The following is a 22939-nucleotide window of genomic DNA, read 5'->3' as shown; positions in this document are numbered from 1 at the left end:
AGTTAATATGTCTCCATTTTATGACTTTGTTCTACCAAGTTTAGGTATTTATACTGTGTCTATTCCGATCACTGGTTATAATAAAACAAATATTAAGGACAAGTAAAATAATATTCAGGTTTTGTGTCATATTGTTTCTAGTATTCTGAAATCAAGTTGACCGCTGCTTCATCCTTAGCCGTATTGCCAAAAAATGTTAACATATAAATAATAGATATCACTAAGCATTTATTAACGTACTAGAGTCTGTGCGGGAAGAGAAGAGTCGTGAATTGTATGAGATCCAATACATTCTACGACTCTTCTTTTTCACCACAGACTCTATCATTAATAATTTTGTAATTAAGACTTTAAGACATCACACATTCCAATTTATAACACCACGGACACCACCATAATACCTTTTCCAAGAATACTAGCCGTATTCTGGAAATATCAATATTGGCAACTACACATCACGAATTAATAAAAAAACTCCTCTCTCTCACGCTTATCTCGGTTTCTTCCTCAGCCTTAGCGGCTGCTTCGGTGCCCAGACTTCGAGGCAGCAGCCCATCCTATAAGTAAACAAACATCCTACTCAGTATCAAAACATTCGACGACTTATTCTTTGGCTAGGCATAATTATTTTACAACCTACTTATAGATAGTTCGTTGAACCGAATGATTAAAAGTTATCAACTAACGAGGTACACGTGGCCGTTTCAGAAATAGAGCGCTCGTTGTGACGTACAGGCCTAAATTTGTGGGCCAAGGAGAGTCCAGAAACAAAATGACCAGCGTTGCCAATACGGTGACTTGATGTACCTACGTGCGAATTACGGACTGAGCCAATCGGAATGCAATTACAGACTATCGGCCGCGTCTTGTCAACGCGTACGGCTTGCCTGCCTTTATCGGTTTGGTACGAATCGCGTTCCAAGAAACCCTATTAAGGATTGCACGAAAAAATATACCGGCTGTTTCGTGTAACACAAGCATATAATTCGAACATATATTGTATTCCTGAAACGATCTAACTTATGATTAACATTTTTTTAATATTTTGAAATCTATAGATTTTCACTTTTTCATACAAATTAAATATTATTTTCAATGTACGCTCTAATCAGCAGTGATCGTTAATTTTCCAGCAATTTTGGTGCAGCATAGTAAAAATAAAGGATTTTCTTCAATTTATTTCTAGGGAGAGGATTGGTTAAGGTTAATATTACTGTTATTAACCCTAATTACCTATTCCACCTAGAGTAGGGCATACAGATGCTTTTAACCAACAATGCTGCACCAAAATTGCTGGAAAATTAACGATCACTGCTAATCAGTGTCTTTGACGTTGCCTGTCACGCTTTACCATACATTGCGTCTTAGAATAAACTTTAAAAAATAATAAAAATCAGAACATACTTAAGTTATTTTTAAAAGTCGCTGAACAAATTTAATTTTGGTCTGTTTGACGAGTAGGTACTTACAGCCTACAGTTTAATTTATTGTTCCTGTTATAGGCAACGGCCGTATAATAATAATGTGGGATAGGTAATACATTCAATGTCATATTAAACTTAACTGATTTTTAAACCCGTACCTATATCGAGTTTCCGTTCAAAAAATAGAATGAAAGAATGAAATACTTGGGTACAAAAACAATTTATTTACGTTACGAGGTTCTCGGTTAGGAAAGTTCACTCACAATGTATGTACATATACTTGTAGTCTCCTGGCAGTAGGTATACCTATGCGAGATTGTGGGAATGTTGGTTGAGCCGGTACCCTGAAACGTGCTTTAGCGACATTACCTAATTATGTTAAAACAAAACTGCGTCAAAGTCAGACTATGAACTGTCATGACGTCAAAATGCTATTAGGAATAAAATAAGGGTGTTATTTAATCGATCTGCAGAATATTCCTATTTTGACGAACAAAAAAATATATATGGTCATCAGAAATGGATACTTGGTCGGCATCGGTCGGCAACTTTTGGTAGGCAAGTATTTCTAAACCAGTTCGCAATTAATGTCATACTGAGCTGCTCTAAATTGATTTGGTTGGCAAATTAATTATTTGAGCGGCAGTAAGCGATCCAACATTAATCTAATTTTGGTAAGCAATCAGTGGGTAAGCGAATTAATTCATTTTGGATTACAATTTAACTGATCCGCAAAAATTGGTTAGCTGAAAAATCAGTTGATCAGCAAAAACCCACTTTTCTAGCAACAATTGGTTGTTGTAAAGGTCGCAGTTCTAACCTAACCTAACCCACTTTTCTAGTAGCAGTTGGCTTCTGTGAAGGTCGCAGTTCTAACCTAACCCAACCCGCTTTTCAAGTAGCAGTTGGTTTCTGTGAAGGTTGCAGTTCTAACCTAACCTAACCCACTTTTCTAGTAGCAGTTGGCTTCTGTGAAGGTCGCAGTTCTAACCTAACCTAACCCACTTTTCTAGTAGCAGTTGGCTTCTGTGAAGGTCGCAGTTCTAACCCAACCTAACCCACTTTTCTAGTAGCAGTTGGCTTCTGTGAAGGTCGCAGTTCTAACCTAACCTAACCCACTTTTCTAGTAGCAGTTGGCTTCTGTGAAGGTCGCAGTTCTAACCTAACCTAACCCACTTTTCTAGTAGCAGTTGGCTTCTGTGAAGGTCGCAGTTCTAACCTAACCTAACCCACTTTTCTAGTAGCAGTTGGCTTCTGTGAAGGTCGCAGTTCTAACCCAACCTAACCCACTTTTCTAGTAGCACTTGGTTAGACATATAGCCAACTGCTACCAGAAAAGCCTCCGTTTTACCCATCCTCAATAGCTCTCTAGGGGTGGATAGTCTGATTCTGCTCCGCCCGCAACTCTACTGATTTTTCAAATCAAACGTAATCCACATTATTATATAATTACCATTCCTTTAATACGCATACGTTTCAATTAAACTCTTAGAGACATTATTTTTCCGCCGACCAATTTTTAAATCTTGTTGATCAAATAATAATTCTGCGGACCAAGTATTTGTTAAGCTGATAAATTATAATAAAAGCAGGCCGATTTTGGTTTATAATGTTGACCGGTGGTGAATTATTTGCTGAACATGAGTTGTAGCTCGATTTTTATTTATTGCCTACAAAATATTTGTATGCTTTCCAAATAATTTAATTGCTATTTTTTGCAGATCAATTTTAAAAACGGCTGACTAAATAATTAGTTCCCATAAAATAACATAGCAATAAGGTAACTACGTTTTCCTATTCTGCTTATCGCGAAGGCTAAGTTTGTATGTTGTCGTGTGTACATAAAGTGGCCGCTTATCCGTTGCCAGAAATTGTAAGTTTATTGCAAATTTCCTAAAATATTATGTACTTACGTATTATTTTAGAAACTTAAAATTGGTTGCGCTAACTATGTCTTGATACTTATCTGCAGTTGACATTTTAAACAACGAAGGTTGCTACATAATAACACTTTGACCGCCACAGTCGTCAAGGCACGACATCGGAATACCGACACACATTACCCCCCAAAATATCTTTTAATATTATATATAACTGTATACTTAGAAATGCGATTACTGAATAGCTAAGCTAGTAGTCGTTACTAGGGCTTCCAATACCGGGATCCCGGGATCCCGAAATACCGGGATCCCGTCTGTGAAAACGCATTTTTCAATACCGGTATTTTTTAAAGCAATACCGGGATCTCGGTATTTTCAAAAACAAGGAAAATATGCCGATTATACCGTTTAAAATCCATCAAAATGAGTAACTTCGGCTGTATCAAGAATATTACTTGCCCATTTAATGAAAAAAAGATCATTCAATTGGATCAAGGTCGGTGCATATGCATAGATAAATATTTGGTAATGAATTCTGATGTTCAGGATATGATATTAATATAGTTAGTTCTTAAAATTATATCTAAGATTGGAAACTAATGAGCAAGGAATTGTAGTATGGCAAACGAATTTTAGTGGCAAATTTGAATATAGTTGGCTGGCTAATAAACCAGCCAACCTAATAAGGTTGAACTAAAAATGTGACTGGTAACAGTGGTGAAGTTAACAAGGCGAATAAAATGATTGCCAACCTGGAGGGTGAAATGATAATACATTGCAGTAATACTCCCTAGTATTACTGCAATGTTCTACCAGAGTGCAGCACTAATTTGTTTAGTAAACCATAGAGTAACTTATACATACTACGCCTTCCTTTTGACAAGTTTTACTATGACATTCATGCATCAAGGCGGTTTGTTTACAGGTGGCTTACCGCAAAACGCGAAAATCGTAATTTCGTTTCTCTATCGATCGAATAAGCAAGAGTGATAGAGAGGTAGAAACGGAACTTTCGATTGTAGTGTTTCACGGTAGGCCATGTGATTGAGTTAGTGACGCCCTCTATGCAGAGTTTTGCGTAATATTCCCTATTATTGCAGACGGCGATTATTGTTTAATATCCTAAGTTAAAGACATACATATCTGGTGTTACAGTGAGCCTTTTTTTAATAAAACTCAAAGATTTTAAGCGATGCATAGTCAATACCGGGATCCCGGGATCCCGGTATTGATGAAGTCAGTTTCGGTATTAATACCGGTATTGAAAGAAGTCCGGTATTTGGAAGCCCTAGTCGTTACGGTTGCAAACGCGTTATTTAGACTGAACTATGGCTCACCTTCAAATAATAATCGTGTTATATTTTTGTAAGCCTAATATGTATGTAGGTGGGTCTACTTGTACGAATGTCATACAAGTTTCTTGACATTTTTTCCTATTAAGTATATGGGTAATAACGGATTTAAGGGCTTATGACGCATAAAAGTATCATTAAATATATCGGTTTATTGTAACATAAAAGTAAAGTGACATCCATAATGGAACAGATTGTTTATGATTTTCATTTATTTCTACCTTTAATACCTGTATTATTATTATTTTTATTTTTAAGAGACAAAGAAATAGTTTGATAACATTATTGTACAACATACGCCGAATATGTAACTAGAATTAGGGGTCATCCATTAATTACATCACACGTTTAGGGGGAGGGAGGGGTTCAAGAAAATGTGACATGTTGTGACAAGGGGTAGGGGGGAGTCATAAACTTTGTGACGTCACTTTAACTTCATCAGTAACCGAAAATGTATTTAAATTATTTTATACGTTAATTATCATTTAAATAACAAGGTTTTGAAACGATAATCGTTTTTATTCGTTTAATTTTATTTCTTAATCAGTTTTGGGTTATAAAATTACTAATATTTCTTTTGTCAAAAGTATTTTGATAAAATATTAAATAAATATTTGCCGATTTCGTTGAAGAAATGTGACGTCACACCAGGGGGGAGGGGTTTGCCAAATGTGACTAAGTGTGACAAGGAGGGGGGGAGGGGTAAAAAAACCTAGAAATTCGTGTGACGTAATTAATGGATGACCCCTTACATTGTTTTTGTCAATTTTCAATTTTAGTACTTACTCCTTTTTTAGCAGTTAGAATCTTTGTTGGTAACAATAGTGGACTAGTCTTTGTGACACCACTTTTATTTAACGTTACTTTAAAACGCAACATAAAAGTTTCATAAAAGTTTTACAGAGTTACATAAAAACTTACATAATCCAATTTTATTACGTTCAATAAAGATCAATATGCGTTCATATTCGTATGAATACACCTTAATGGATGCCTAGCCTAATACGAAATATGTATTTACGTTATTGAACAGAAAAGCATCCTTTTCTACGGAAATATTTTTACAGTGCGTTACATAAAGTAGGATTGAATTTTGGCATCGGCCGGGACTTACCTACTTGACTTATTGACCTTTTTGTCCTATAATGTCCCCTAGATGGGGCAAAGGGCGTCCACGGTGCGCTGCCATCTTGGTCGGTCTTGAGCTTCGTTCATGAGTTCGCTCCAAGTCTTCCCAATAGCCTTCGCCTCTGTAATAATAGTCCGGCACCAGGTCTGCTTTAGACGGCTTTCCTCTTTCTTTGCGTTTGGCGCTCGAGGTCACAAACTTGGATTATTCATTGAGCCAACATCATAAAAAAGTCATCAAAAAATCAGAACTACCGGATTTAACGCAAAGGAACCCCGTTCTTTCAGGCGACAAAGTTACTGGATTAGTATCCAACTTGATTCAATTGCACAAAATATCTTTATGTATTTCATGTAAAAATATTGAATATGCCAAGCCTTATCCTATCTCAATGTTGCGGTAGGTACTTCACTGAACATGTAGATATATTATTGTCATGTATGAGTAACATTTTCCGTGTCTGTTTCCAGAGTTATGCAGCATCGACGCCTCCGAAGGTGTCATCGGCGCCGCCGCACACGACGCTGCAGCGGTCTGTGCGCGCGGCGGCGGCGAGTAGCGGCGCGGGCGCGCTCGTTATCCCGCGGTTCCATTTCCCCAAGGGCCGGCCGCCGCCTGCGCATCAGCAGGACCACGCTATACACAAAGTGCAGTCCGCCTTCGCTACCTTTCCTAATAGCCAGGTAAGAACACGTTCCATTCAACAGTTTGGTCATTTAGGTTCCTATTTCCAGGGTTAAATTCCAGCTGCCCTCGCAACGCCACAAGGAAATAGTAAAAGACAGCTAGAACATTACGTAATTATAATTATACTTACATCTCACGACTAGCAAACTTAAATTAAATAAGTCGTGACTGCTGTATATTGGTGTAACTACATATTTGCACTGTTAAGTACCTCTACAGGGTGACATTGTGGAGAAGTAATCAGAAATGTCCTGTTCCGTGCTTGTATTCTCCGTTTGAATTCAATTGTTTACAATTAAGTACATTGTGTGAAACGAACAATTTATAATTTAAATTGTTATTCATTTAAAAGTTTAATTAGGTAGTTTAGGTACGACATTGATTGAAAATGCTCAACAAACATGTCAAACATATGTACTCACTTATTGTTTAAAAAAGTGATATTTCAATACCCATTAGAGTCTGTTCGGAAAGAGAAGAGTCGTGGAATGTATGGGGCCCAATACATTCCACGACTCTTCTCTTTCCGCACAGACTCTATCAGTCCTTAGTTCAGTAGCATAGCGCTTGATAGATCAAATTATACGAGCGGATCTGATTTGTTCAGCAAATGGAATGTAGCATCCGTCGAGACCGCAGATTTATTGAATTCCTCTCCCTTCAATGGAATTCCCGGGAGACGTCTGACGTGCCAATGTGTTGTTTAATGCCTACAATTAATCTGTTCAGCAGCAGAAATAGATAAATACAAATTAGATACTCGATATAATCTCTACATGATATCTTCACAACTTGTATTCATTATTAAGCACATTGCGCTGATCTATTTGACCACTTCGTATGCTTAGCGATGTTTGCTGCTGCTGATGATACTTAATGACAATGATAATCATGATTCAAGATTCTTATGACTAAAGCAGAGACGCTTTCCATATAGATTTTCGTACTATCTTTATTGCACGCGCATAATTATATAGCCGGCACGCGCATAATAAAGGAATGGTCAATCTTCGTCTATTTGAGACGAGTCCTTTAAGGGTTCCGTATTTTCCTTTTCAGGTACGGAACCCTAAAAAATACAAAAAATCATCTGCAAATGTCGTCAGTTACAAAAGCTTCAAAAACTTCAGCAAGTTACAAAAACTTCATTCGTTATCACTTAGGGATCATCCATTAATTACCTCACACGAATTTCTAGGTTTTTTGACCCCTCCCCCTCCTTGTCACACTTGGTCACATTTTGCAAATCCCTCCCCACCTGGTGTGACGTCACATTTTAGGCAATTTTGTTTTCAACGAAATCGGTAAGTTACTACTCGGCATTATTTTTTTTTAATGAAAAAATATTTTTGGTAAAAGAAATATTAGTAATTTTATAACACAAAACCAATTAGGAACGAAAATTACTTCCAAAAACTCATTATTTAACTGTACAGCGAATAAAAAAATATAAATCAATTTTCGGCTACTGATGAAGTTAAAGTGACGTCACAATGTTTGTGACTCCCCCCTCCCCCATGTCACAACATGTCACATTTTCTTGACCCCTCCCTCCCCCTAAACGTGTGACGTAATTAATGGATGACCCCTTTATCAGTCATTTCGGCATCTTAGGTGTTAGCAGCTAGCTCCAAGGTGAGCTTGGTAAGCACGAGTTGTTGACAGTGGTGCGGCTAGCGCGGGCTGCGCCGCGCAGGCCCTGCTGGAGCTGGCGCTCGGCCAGCCGCGGCCGCGCCTCGAGGGGGAACTGCACCCACACCGCATTCAATGCACCATCCATTGACTTGCACCTCCCTTGAAAAGCAGTATCAGTAAACCAATCACTTTGTATGATATTTGAACTAACGTTTGTCGAAGTCTATTACTGGTTTTCAACAAACCATTAGACAAACTAAATACAAAAGATTTTTTTTCTGGAACGAGTGAAAAGAGAAATTTCGTGCCGGTACCTAGTAGATAACGTGACTAGGTAGATTGGTTGTAGAGACATCTGACTGATCTGACGCAACCTTGTATAGCGAGCTGCAAAATTGATTCGACACATTATGAATGAATTTAATAAAATGGCCATGACAGTTTGCGGCGGGGTGTTCATGGCGGAATATGGCATTAAGTTTTTTTTTGTGCAATAAAGTACAATAGTACATTGTGCAACGTGGAGGGTAAGTGAAAATTTGGAGACGAGGGTTTTAATTCACGACAGCCGCAGGCAGGGGCCCGTTTCTCAAAAGCTTGTAACTTGTAGGTAATACAAGCGGATGTCAATTTTCGACAGCTTTCGCCCGGTCCCTGGAGTAAATTAAAGATCCGAGTTTGCGAATATTCTTAGCCTTCGGAGTTACACACAATCTTTTTCATCCCGCTTGCGAAGAAAAATCTTAATTTAAGCGAAATACTTCTTCTCTTTACATTTCAGACATTAGACATCGTAGGCAACGGGCCCACCCGTCATTCAGCCACGATTGAAAATTGTGTATAAATATTTTAAACAGCTATTAAATTAAAAAACTATTTTTTTAAAACATAAACAAAACTATTAGAATATAAACGTTAGTACTTTTTAAAAGTAACTCTCATTATATACCTTGACTTTTAACATTTTACTTAGAACCTACTTGGTTCGTATGAGTTAGTGACATAATATAAAAAAAAGCTATAACTCCCGTGGGAATAAAATTGACTTTAGCTCCCGCGCAAGCTACGCTTTAGCTGCACTGCGCAAGTGTGACGAAAATAAATATACTATACCTACTAGCAACTACTAGTTAGCTTAAAGTAGAATTCAGGAAATAGATAATATGGAATTACGGAATCTTTTGTTATTAGTATACAGTTGTCAATGACGCCGACGAAGGTCGTGAGACTTTTCTCACGCAAACTGCCATTATGGGACACACAAGCGTAAATAACTAACAGTGTACGAGTAGGCACGACCGACGTTTCAATTTTAGTTTTGGCCTAAATGCCTGATGGTAGATTTAAGCCTAATGTTCTAAGTTTCGGCTAGGTATAAGACGGCCGAACGAACCTCTTATGTGGTATGTACTATGTAGGTACATACAATTGTAAAATTTTAAAGGGCGCCACTGAGCTTTAACAGGCAGGTATTTATAAGACCAAAGTACTGTGTATTTCATCAATAAGTAATTGTACATCGATTCCTTGATTTATCAATATTATAAAGTTATTTGCTAAGTTTACCCGTCATTCATTTTAGCAGATCATTCATAAATCATAAAATCTTTTAATCAGTTCACAATCCCCAACTTGATATTTTGGTCAACCCCCTTAAAAACTCATTTTATGTTATCTTCCGAGTTTAACTAGGTTTTGTTTTAATAATTTTGACGGTTACTAATTTATTTTCTTTAATATAACTAACACGTTTAACACAGAAATATTCTAAAATTAAAATAGTAATGACATAAATGAATATAATTAATTAATTATAATTGTTAATCAAATTCAATACCATTGACCGGGGTGACTTTCAAATGCAGGGGCGACTTTAAAATTTTAGTTTTTAAGCCATAATATATATTTATGCGAGATTTTTTTACAGTAGGTGAATATGAATATATAGTAATCTACATAACTAGTTACAGGAACATTTTCAGTAAATAATGAATAATGGTAATTCTATGGCCGTTTTAAATCTATCAAAGTAACCCCAAATTTTCCAAAGTCAGTGGTCTACGGTATATTATAATTTGTAGTTTCAATCGAGAAATTGTATTGCATGTACTTTTGCCTAATATGTACATAACAAGCAACCAGAGGGGAGATGGCCGCTGTAGTAGACATAGAACTACTTCACTAAGCTAGTTAAAAGATAAATTTGAAAAAACCTTCAACAACACAACTGTACCAAAATCTACGCCATCATTGCTCCACTGTTAGCCACGTCAAATTAAGCCGAATTTGGGCAATTTGCGGAAATAATTCGTGTAGTTTTGTAAATTGGTACAGGCATACCTTGTGGTGTCCAGGTAAACATACTAAAAGTCCTCGAGGGTAGGGGGTGTGCTGAGGGTGTAGGGGGGGGGGGGGGGGGGTCGAAGGTACCTTTTTCATATTTTTGCTCATATCTCGAATATCTGTACGAATAGCATTATAATTACTTCGGACGAAAGTTTTATCATTAAATTTCCTACAAATTTGGTTATGTTTATTTTTACTCTGCGATCAATACTTTAGGAGGTACAGGCTGTTAAAGTTAAATAAGAGATAAAAAATAGACGGTTTAAGAAAACGTCCTTTTTTCGTAATTGTTCATCATTAATAAAAATTTTAGTTTAGAATAAGCAAGCTAAGTGAGCTGCTGATAAAATATAAAAAACCGGCCAAGAGCATGTCGGGCTATGCTCAGTGTAGGGTTCCGTAGTTACCCGTCCGTTAAAATAGACTATTTGCAAAAACTCAAAAACTGCTAGACCGATTAGGTTCGCTATATTTTTCCTTGAAAGTCTTTACTAAGCTTTACATTCACGATTTTCTTCATATTTTTGGAGCCATGGTTCAAATGTTAGGGGAACTAAAGTGGAAAACACTACTTTTTTTCTTTCAGATCGATTATTTCCGAAAATATTAAGTTGATCAAAACATGGTCCTTAAAGACCCCTATTTATTTTAAAAGACCTATCAAACGACACCCCACTATAGGGTTGACGCGAAAAAAAATTTCATCCCCACTTTAATGTAGGGGAGCCACCCTAAAAAAATATTTTATCTAGTTTATATTTTACGGTTTTGTCAGCGTAACTGATTTATATATTCGTGTCAAATTTAATCATAAAAAGTAGAAAAAATATTTTTTATGGTGGCTGCCCTACATTAAAGTGGGGATGAAATTTTTTTTCGCTTCCACCCTATAGTATGGGATGTCGTTGGATAGGTCTTTTAAAATGAATAAGGGTCTTCAAGAACCATTGTATGATCAACTTAATATTTTCGGAAATAATCGATCTGAAAAAAAAAAGTTGTGTTTTACCCTTTAGTTCCCCTAACTTTTGAACCATAGGTCCAAAAAATATGGAAAAAATCGTGAAAACATAGCATATTAAAGACTTTCAAGGAAAAATATAGCAAACCTAATCGGTATACCTGTTTTTGAGTTTTGGCAAATAGTCTTATTTTGACAGACGGGTAACTACGGAACCCTACACCGAGCATGGCCCGACATGCTCATGGCCTGTTTTTTTTATATTTTATCAGCAGGTCGCTTAGCTTGCTTACTCTAAATTATTTTTTTTTTTTTATGATGAACAATTTCAATAAAACGACGTCTTCTTAAATCGTGTATTTTTATCTCTTATTTAACTTTAACAGCCTGTAGCTCCTAAATTATTGATTGTAGAGTAAAAATAAACATAACCAAATTTGTAGTAAATTTTATGTTAAAACTTTTGTCCGAAGTAATTATAATGATATTCGTACAGATATTCGAGATATGAGCAAAAATGTGAAAAAAGGTACCTTCAACCCCCCCACACACCCTCAGCACACCCCCTACCCTCGAGGACTTTTAGTATGTTTATCTGGACATCACAAGGTATACCTGTACCAATTTTCAAAACTACACGAATTATTTCCGCAGTTTTTTCTAATTTGCTTAGGCTATGTAGAGTATTTGTCTACTGTTGGCACGAGTTGCCTCCACGATCCCAAAAGTGAATGGGAACAACTATACTACTACTGCTAGTACCTACCTGCTACTACTTACCTACCTACTTGGGTATAGGCGCCAAGACTGTCCGATCCGTGCTCTTTTCCTTTGTGGCAAACTAATCATTTTATATACTATCGATCATGTCATGCCAGTATACACTAGGCCCTAAGTTATTTGTTAAAGTCGAAAGCTAATTTATGTATTTAAAAAGTTAAGGCAAGTTGCGGATAATTCACTGACAAAACGTGTTTACCTGGCCCTCTGTCAGTCGCTTCTCACATACTGTATATCATAGATTTATAAGGCATAGATCGAGTGTTCGTACATCCCTAGTGAAGCCATTTCAAGTGCGACGTCACGTCGCACTCGTGTCACCGTATTCGATCGGCCCTGGCAGTACTCAAGGTCACGTCGGTTTGTGTACACCTCCCGTTTAAAAATCAAAAACACAGGAAAAATGGTTGTTAGTGCATTGAATGGGTGTCACAACGCAACATATCATAAAAACAAACCAACTTACATTACATTTCACGCGTAAGTATAGAGTTTAATGTGATATTTTTACGTAATCGTAACTCCAAAAATCCAACGTTTCGCCAGCCGCCATTTCTTATAAATGTTGACAGTGTAGTGAATATTTTTTCCTCAAAATGGGACATGACGTTTACATTCTAAAATGAATACGCTTAATTGAAGTTCCTTGTATAATTATATAAAAATTACATATTTTTAAATATTTCATTATTTTATTTCAAATTATCTAGTAATTTTATGCACATTATGAATAAAAAATTGTAAAAATGTATCAATTTATTTATTTAAACCTTATTTCACAAAGGCGGGAAATGCAAAATTCCTTAAATAAACATAAAAAGCTTTTGCTATTAAATCTACACACAAATTATTAATAACCAAGTGTTAAGGATGTTGTTAAATCCCCCATTTTGAGGGAAATATCTATATACAGGCAACACGTTTTTGTATATGTGTGTGTGTGTTGCTGAGCGTAAAACACGAGCCTCCCACGCACACATCGATCGTGTTTCGGCTTCACTTTTGGCAGGTTAGCCGTATGGGGACTATCTGTCTATGCGTTATTAGTTTAAGCTGTATATCATCTTGGGGAGGCGCATCTAAATCCAATCTTATAATCTAGAACGAGCACAGCGAGCTGTGTTAAAAGTCATGCACTTCTTACCATTCTTAACCCCAACTGTAAATGTGTACTCTACAGCAAAAGTTCTGACGGTTAGAGAACTATTTATATTAAATCTAGTTCTAAAATTTCATTCGACGCTGAATTATAACAATCAACACCTGTCAAATACTCGGCGACCATATAAAGTGGGAAAAAGGAATACAAAACTTTATACTTGTTTCAGCAGAAAATTCTTCACATTCAATGGGTCTTATGTCTACAATAAAGTTAATAAGGAATTTAATGTGTATCCTATGACTAACTAATAGACAATGCAAACATGCAGTAACAGACTGGCTATTAACTAAAAAATATGAAGAAACGGAAGATATTCTTAATATAATTACATGACAACAATTACACTCAACTCACATACTACGCTCACCCACACACGCATTCACTTCTATTTAAATTTAATTTCGTTTTTCTACTCGTTGACTGTAATTCTTGAATTAAGATTTCTTATACCAAACTGCAATTGGGTATTTTTAATGTATGGGCTCCCAACTCAACTATAATATTCATTTCGATACAGTTTAGTCAACTATAATGAAATTGACCAATCAAGAGGACGAAACAAAACCATAGCTCAAAATAATTATTTATAGGTTGTATAGTAGAAACAATTGCTTCATAAGTCAGAAACGCGCTAAAAATTGAATTTAGCGCGGAGCAAGTATCAGGGCCTCATGAGTTACGAGAAGGTGTCGTTGACCAGCCCGCCGGGGCGCGTACCAGTATGAAGGTATCGCGGCTGCTCGCGTATCTTAGCTTTTGGTTTGGTTTGTTTGTATGATTCTACTAGTTTAAAGTATTATTTTTGTTGACGCGTAGAAAAAGTATTGTATACAATAGTGATATAATCAAGCTTTTCAATCTCGTACCTTACTTAGACAACTGAGCAAGCTTCGTTGTCTAAACACGGTACTCGACTGAAAAACTCTCTATTACTTATATCACGATTGTATAAAATACCATTTTACTTTACTATAACTTTAGTTTTGTTTTCCATGAATTTACAACTTGTAATACTGTTTAAGGGGAGGGGGCACTGTTTATCCTAAAATACATAACCTACTTAGGAAACAGCGCTTCTGATTTATTTTTAAGAATACAATATGTATAAGTTTGTTCATGAAATAAATAAAGTTAGAGTTTTGTATAATTGGAATTTGTTTTATACTTAGGTAAAATCCTACAAAAGGTATGCAACTTGATATGGCAAGCATATTGGCTATACCTATTAGTTATCATTTTATATCTTCATTGTGATCAGTAAATCATTGAGGTCACCACAAATAATTGTGAATACAAGAGTTCTAATGCGCAGATAGTGCGTGGAATTTTCGAGTTTTGAAATACCGATTGTATTGTAGATACGCCTGGTACAGTAGGTAGGTACCTACCCATTATTTGTTATGGTTTAAAATTTGTCTAAATAATTAAGGTACCTATCTAAAGCGAAACATTTGTAAATGGGTCAACCTATTAGGCGGCATTGCACACATGGCTATTAAACATATCGTTAGAGGTACGCGACAGCGGCTCTGTCCAAGGGTGCTTGTCCGGTCCGCGGCACTTGACCGCCGCGGCGCGGCTCTTTGCCCCATTCATCAGATGTAGGTCAATCGCGGCGCGCTGCGCAAAGCTGGGGACCTACCGCGAACCACGTTCGACGTGTTGCTTCTCTCGCACTTGTAAATTCGTACGTCAGTGTGACAGGGAGGTAACACGTCGAACGTAGTTCGCGGTAGACCCTCTGAACTACTCGTACGTTTAGCTTTTGCTTTGACAGGCCGAAAATTCAGGGTGCGTTCGTTACTTGTGGTCACGCTGTTTGTAATTTTGGTTTTGATTGTCTGTGAATAATGCATAATAAACGTAGTTAATACCAATTTTTAGTACATCGAGATATGTTTCAATACCTAAATAAGTCGGTTCAATAGTAATGCCAAAACAAATCAAAATATTTTCAGAAAATAATTTATTTGTTCTAATATGCACTATTGTGTGCTATTAGGAGTACATATTATTACAGTTCTCAACCGTAAACTGTCGCAGCAATATTATAACTTGATACCTACCTATGCAGCGGTGTGCCTACATATGAGCAGTAGAAAAGTAACAGTGGAAGGGTTGCGGGTTGGGCAACAAGGCAATATCGTTATTGCCAGTATTAAGGCCGGGCACAGCCCGCGGACGTGCCGGCGAGCCTGTGCTGTGCCGTCGTATGTATAGCTGGTCAAGCAGATCTTGTCAGTAAAAAAAGGCGCGAAATTCAAATTTTCTATGACACGATATCCCTTCGCGTCTACGTTTTTCAAATTTGCCGCCTTGTTCTACTGACAAGATCTGCTTGACCAACTATAGGTGTAACTACTTACTTACAGGTATATAAAAACTGGTTACTGATAGGTATATGCTATAATATAACCTAACTCATCTTAAACCTACTGCGCAGGATTACGTGTATTAACATATCACTTAATTATTTTATCGTGACACCAGTATGTTTCATTTTTATTTATTCACCCAACTAATACCTACTTTATTTATGTATTTAATTATATTTTCATATTTTAGAATGAACTTTGGTTTTACCAAATACATACATACTTTTACCGTTCCGTTGTAATCTCACGCATATAAAATCCTACACTACAAATACCTAGCTGCAGACATAGGTACTATCGGCCAAAGCCAGAGTCGACCAGTTTCAAAACAGTGTCGCTTGCAAACGTTGATTTTGGACTTGACCCGCCCCTAATTTGTTGACCAATGAGAAACAAAGATCCTTTTTTTGTTAAGTAACTGTCATTGTTCACAATCTTTACGTAGTAGCTAGCACGTGTTTTGTCAAGTCAGTTGCATCTTGCACATCTAAATCGGTAAAAAAAGGTGGCTAGAAAAAAGGGACTTAGTCGTCAAAAGATTTTATTTTAGAACCGAAACTGCGAGGTAAGGAATTTGAGTTAGGTCATTAGAATGCACGCAATTTTAAGTGAGTGTTACTAGCCAGATCAGTACATGGATTTGAGAAATCTATGGATTTGAGCACTTCTGCATAACTTCTACATAGTTTTTAATAATAATTGTAGTTTAATATTAAACATTATATAGAGGATAACTATTCAAACAGAAGCCTTGCAAAGTTTTCCGGCCCTACAAGAAAAATATTGGTAGCCCGACCTTATTAAAAATTCTTATATATTAATAAAACCTATAAAATTCAAACATTGATTTGTGTGCTTAAAGTCTGCGGTTGGAAGAAAACAACGCTACTCGATCAATACTTCACAATAATGTAAGCCAAATTATAATAAATTGCACTGGGCCCTTACTTGCTACCTATTTAGTTTGAATGGACATTCCGTTTTGAAACTTCCTGCATTACAAGCATGTTGTCAATGAAGCTAGCCCATCGCTATAAATAGGCGCGTCAAGTCGACGTGACCTAGTTCCCGGGGCGTCGACCCCGCCCGACTTACCCGATACGAATTATAAGAATACGCCATAAAACACCCATCTCCACGCGGCTCGAGCGCGGCTGTGGCCCGAAAATCCATGGAATCAGGTGGGGACGCTCCTTTACAACTTTCACCGGAGTCAAGCTGACATGAATGCATCTAGTCCTGCATTAGAATACCAGGCGCTTGTTATGTTGGCCTACTTGAGTAAATCACAATACATACGAAAAAAAAAACAGATATGGTACCTATATCTAAACGCAAGAATTTACCCGACAAACAGAGCACAAAACTACGCCATTAAATATGATTTGAGCATGGTACTGAAATTTAACATATTCTCATAAAAATTTTACTCGATGGCAAAACTGGATAGGTTCAGGGTGCTTAGCCAACGTGCAAATCGTTAACGCTGGCGCAATATAGTTATCTCTCTCTATCACTCTTCCATGTTAGTGCGACAGTGACAGTTGCATTTCGTTGGCTACGGAGAGTTAACGATTGGCATGTTGGCTGCGCAGCTTGCAGCCTGGTATTATTTTGTGATTATGCAGGTACCTACTCGTATTACCTGAAAAAGATATGTAATAACCTCCCACACTCGTCAGTGGACTATATTTAGACCAGACAGCACCCTAGAAATTGTAACGTTTTGTATTTAATAATACAATACGTTAAAATTTCTAGGGTGCAAACTTACCTAACAACATGATGGGCCTAATATGTACAACCCATGTCACACTTGGCGTACTTTTAAGTAGCGGAAGTGAAGTAGTAGGTACCTACGGGGACACCGGCCGATGGGGCGCGCGTGAACGCGCCGCGCCGCGTTCCGCCACCGATACGACGTGACTATTTTAGACAACCACCGGGAAATTACAATATAACACTTGCCATAACATTGCCCGCACAATGAAAGGTACACATGGTATTGGATTGGGTTATATGAGTACCTTAGCAGGTTGATAGGTCATCATCAAAATAGTAGGCGCGTTTTCTTAGGTAGGTAAATACGATGCAGATAAATTATTTGATACTTTCTCAAATACTTACATCGGTCAGGATACGAATTGTATGACATATAGATCATACCTATGCACTACACTACACGGGCACATTACATAGGGAGGTTAACCCTATATTTATGTGCAATAGGGATGTCTCCTGTATTTAAAATAAATTATAACACCCCATGGACTAAATAAAGCACCAGATAATTATTAGAAAAACATAGCTAGCATGTAGGTATATTTTTACACAATTTCAATTTAATAAATCGGATAGAACTAAAAAAGTACCTAGGTGATTTGACCGAGACGTCACTATAGCAGTTTTCATGTAAATTCCATATTGACAAATCGTTTTCACAGTTCTAAAATAGAAACTGATTTGCCTAGTAGGATAATACACTTGGGCGCCGAGATAAGATATTATATAAATAGGTTTAAGTATTATAAAAGCAGATGATAGACCAAACTACCTAATGTACAAAAAGAAATACGATAGATACAACCCAGTCTTAGGAAAGGTAACACAGTTCAATGACAAAAGTGGATTTGCCAACAACCAACTCCAGAAAACTCCTTATTAAATCGAGATTTATTTGTTACAGGTTCCGCGAGATAGCTTCAAGCACATAGTCAAGGCTTGCGAATGTCCGCTCTACTGGAAGATGCCTCTCTTCCTGACCACGCAGCAGAGTCTGCATGCAACTGTCGACGGTCACAAATTCATCAACTTTTGGAGAGAGTACGTACCTTCATATACATATGTAATGTCGATTCTACCCCAATTTAATTTCCCTGACAACTGCGAACTCCTTTCTCAGTAAGCTTTAAAAATCAGTAACTATTACTTATGAAAGCAAAATAATGTAAATAATCGTATATATGATTCATAATTGTTACATATTTGCCGTGACTTATTGTTCAAAAGTGTTTTTAATAAAAAGACACGTCAAGATTGTTTACCTTTTTTCAAATGCTAAAAAAACGAACTATACAGTTTTCTACCAATAAAATAAATGTAGGTACTTACAGTGGCGGATTTGTAGTCTTGGCGGCCCTAGGCCTCTTTCTCCGCACCCATCAAATAGACTACCGCCTTGCTGCCGCCCCTAATTTCTTGCCGCGCTAGGCCCGGGCCTACTGGGCTTTTAGGCAAATCCTCCACTGGGTACTTACTTAAAGAAATAAGATATTTATTATTTTGGAAAAAAGTTAGTCTCAAAATGGTTTATTTTAATCCGTTTCCACGGATATGTATTTAGATAAAAATACACTAATGTAGATATTCCACATCAGGATGACGTCGCAGTGCCACGACCTGGCGTCGCGGTTCGTGTACATCCTCACGCGCGGCAAGAGCAACGTCCTGGCGCCCGAGGACTTCGTGCCGCTGGTGCAGGACGTCGTGGACACGCACCCCGGCCTCTCGTTCCTCAAGGAAGCCACGGAGTTCCACTCCAGATACGTACATACTGTGAGTGGGACTTCAAACACCGCCTACTGCTGTTTTACTAACTCAACATCGTTCTCCCTTAAACACCAGCAAGTATAAATGAAAGCTTCTAACTAAGTTGGTAACTATTAGGAGAAAAGTAAACAAACATAAATATACATACTTATTAATAGGCTTCAGTTTTGTTTTGGAGACACAATAACCGTAATAAACTTAGGCAATGAAACAATATGAATAAAAATAATCAGTACCTAGTTTAAAATATATGATGTTAAATACCTACTTCTTCTAATTTATTCATTGAAATGCTTTAATAGTCTGTGAAGCCATTTCCGTCAGTAGAAAAAAGCGACGCGAAGGGCTATCGTCCCATAGAAAAGTTGAAAATCGCGCCTTTTTCTACTGACAAAGTTATTTGACAGACTATAGATATTATAGATGTTTACTTTATGATTTATTTATTATAATGATTAATGATACATGACATTATACTCCAAGAAGGAACGTTAGAAACATTGTATGCTCTACAATAGGCCTGTTGCAAGTAACAAAGAATCACGGAAATAATGGTTTCAAAGAAACATATATGTTAATATGATTCTAAAAAATGGCCCAATCTCAGTATAAACTGAAGGATTATTAATATATTCAATAAAATAAAACTGCAAAATTCTCCAATCGGCCATTATTATTGAAACGCCAATCAGAAGCGTTCCAAACAGTGACGTCATCAATCCATAACATATTTCTTAGAGCAACATAGACAACCTCATTGACCGAAATCCATACGTTCTCACCAAAGAGTTCGAAGGTGCAAAAAAATGTTATTTCACCACTAAACATTTATTACATCCAAAAAATATTATTACACGATATAAAGGAGATATCTATTTGTTATTATCTAAATAAAATGCGAAATAATACGATATTTCACCAACAAACTTTTTTAACTATTTGGCTGCCATCATTGCCATGTTGGCTGTCGTATAAACTAGAAAAAATGAAAAATTAAAAAGTAAAACCTTTTCACTCAAAATTTGCATGTATCTAAATAAATAATCTTAAATTGCAACCGTGTGAGTTTTTGTGTAAAATGAGTTATTGTGATACATTTTTGTAATGTATTTATCACCCCTAATCGTAATATATGGTGCTGAATTAACAATATCATTCGGATTCAAGGGAAATTCGTAACTGTAAGTATGTAAACAATGTCTACCACCATACCACCAACTAAATGGTGACGTCACAAATGTCGTGCGTGGCGTTTTCGCGCGAGTTTTAAACTAGCTATAATAAAATGCAATTATTTATGTTAAATCTTATGAGTATAGCTGAAATATTGTGTTTTTCGGAACCAATACAAGTGTACCGACAATAATAAAAGGGATTTCAAAATTTGTCATCAGGCCTATTGTTATGACTAGTGGTTATTAATGATCATGATATCATGAATAATATTGGAAACGATTTCAGACATTCGAAATTCGAAACAATTATGTTTATGGGAGTCAAAAGGATCCCCTTTTGAATATATTGTCAGTTTTATCTTAGGTTCAAAATCGTTAAACACGTAATTATTAGTAGGTTTTCATAGAAAATTAAAGTTCAATTCAATTGATGTATGGATTGTATGGGTCAATTCTGAACTCGAATTTATGTGTCAGAACTGAAAATGGGAAGGTAGCATTTAATAGTAGTTTGTGTTACAAGGGATCAAAATGATATATTTCCGTCAAGGGCGTACATTGAATCCTGAATGAAGCGATGGATTCTAAAGTAGAAGTCTGAGCGTAATGAGGGATTCAAGTGTTAACGCCCAATACGAAATAATGTTGATACCGTGTGACACATACTGCTGTGTGAAACATCAACTATGAGGAAATTGTTATGTTCCAAAATATGTATTATTTGGCCAAAAAAAATAGTATGCAAGAAAGAAAAAATCGTGTCCTAGAACAGAAAAGTACAACTTTGATCCCTCCTAGCAGGGCAGAAAAGTGCCACTTTGATCCCTCCTAGCGGGGAAGAAAAAGCCCTTTTTCGAATAGGTGATGTACGAAGTGATTTAATTCTCTTTGGGTGATGTGAAAAAATACTTGGGTACCTACCATTATTTTCTTAAAGTAGGTACCTATTATGTTGCTTGATCGGGACCCATGCCAGTGCAGTGATCAAATTATTATTTTAACACCCGTAAAAATAACTGAAGGCCTTAATTAATACTCCGTGCCGTACCTACATAGTCGGAGCATGGGGGTCGAGCAGTTGTTTGGTTCTGCTTCTGCTATGTACATATAAACATAACATATGATATGACTTGGCCGAAACAAAAGCCGATCTGAAACTGCCTTCATGACCATGGCAAAGTTAAAGTAACATCACAAGTATCACAACGTTTTAATTTATATTTATGTGCTAAGAATGTGAATTACATATCTTTTGTTTTTATTTTCAGGTGATCGCTAGGATATTTTATTGCGTAAATCGATCGTGGTCCGGTAAAATAACAATCGCCGAATTGAAACGATCTAATTTACTTCAAGTCATTCATTTACTAGAAGACGAGGAAGATATTAATCAAGTTACTCAATATTTTAGGTAAATTATTTACTTACATAATAAACATAAAGATAATATTACTTTATTACATTAAACATTTTGCATTTAACGTGTTTCCTATGTAGAAATAAATTAAAATGCGTTTGTTGATGATTTCAGTTACGAGCATTTCTACGTAATTTATTGTAAGTTTTGGGAGTTGGACCGAGATCACGATCTTTTCATAGACAAACATGACTTGGCGAGGCACAACGACCACGGTAAGTGTGCATTTAAGTACTTAGGTAGTGCGTGCGTAACACATTTAACATAATACAGTGAAACCTGGCGGCTTAGCACGGTCGCGTTTTTATCCCTTGTCACCATGCCTGTCACGTTCTAACAAGTATGTAAGTGCGAAAGGGACGCGCATAGTGATAGTCGATAAAAATGGAACCGTGCTGAGCCCGCTGGATAAGTGAGACTTCAAGGGACGAGCAGATTTGTCTCACTTAAAGAGGTATTCCACTTACCCAGGCTCTCAGTTTGCCAGGTACAAATAAATTTCTGTCTCATTTACAGAGGGTTCCATTAATAGAGGTGAGAATAGAGTATATTTCAGTTATAGAGGTGGTTAATAAGGTATTTTATAATTATCTTTAAAAAAAATAAGGTAAAATAATCCTTGTCCCTAAATATTTTTTAAGTCTGTTTAAATATTTCTTTGCATTTATTTTGAATGGTTCTCCAAAGGATAGATATTTTAAAATTAAATTAAATTTGATACGGACTTAATTGCGTCTTAGAAATATATTAAATGAAAATTTGTTTATTCGTGTTACTTATCAAGATTTCAGCTTTCGTTTCGATAGTTTTAACTACATGAAGTAACTAAATAAAACTTGAAGTCGTTTAGACACAATTAAGCAAATGCGGAATTTGTGGATAGACTAAGAGTTGGTAAGATTACGGAAATTGATCAATAAAGTCCAAGTTAGAGAGGTCATTGATTGACGTTATCTCAGATACAGAGGTCAATTCCTATAAAATACTAAAAACAAATAGGAAAATGTAATCTTATAAATATAGTCTCAGTAAAAGAGGTAAAATACACTCTCTGTCTCAATTATAGA

The 22939-nt window shown here is 36.5% G+C and overlaps 3 protein-coding genes across 3 annotated transcripts in view; 2 read left to right on the top strand and 1 right to left on the bottom strand.

Moving 5' to 3' along the window:
* LOC134804822 (uncharacterized) overlaps positions 1-22939 on the top strand; it is a 470867-nt gene that overhangs the window by 124708 nt on the left and 323220 nt on the right. The gene's annotated exons all lie outside the window — the stretch shown is intronic.
* Positions 1-22939, bottom strand: part of LOC134804792 (myotubularin-related protein 9) — a 312849-nt gene that overhangs the window by 200449 nt on the left and 89461 nt on the right. The gene's annotated exons all lie outside the window — the stretch shown is intronic.
* Positions 1-22939, top strand: part of LOC134804737 (uncharacterized) — a 111644-nt gene that overhangs the window by 76949 nt on the left and 11756 nt on the right. The window contains exons 2-6 of the mRNA XM_063777939.1: positions 6256-6468; positions 18418-18554; positions 19109-19286; positions 21724-21866; positions 21987-22087. Coding sequence (XP_063634009.1) covers positions 6256-6468; positions 18418-18554; positions 19109-19286; positions 21724-21866; positions 21987-22087 — 772 coding nt within the window. The remainder of the gene's footprint in view (positions 1-6255; positions 6469-18417; positions 18555-19108; positions 19287-21723; positions 21867-21986; positions 22088-22939) is intronic.

This window comes from Cydia splendana, chromosome Z (genome assembly GCF_910591565.1).
Source record: "Cydia splendana chromosome Z, ilCydSple1.2, whole genome shotgun sequence".
Lineage (NCBI taxonomy): Eukaryota > Metazoa > Arthropoda > Insecta > Lepidoptera > Tortricidae > Cydia > Cydia splendana.
Note: the sequence above shows the minus strand (reverse complement) of the source record. Positions and strands in the feature narration are given on the sequence as shown.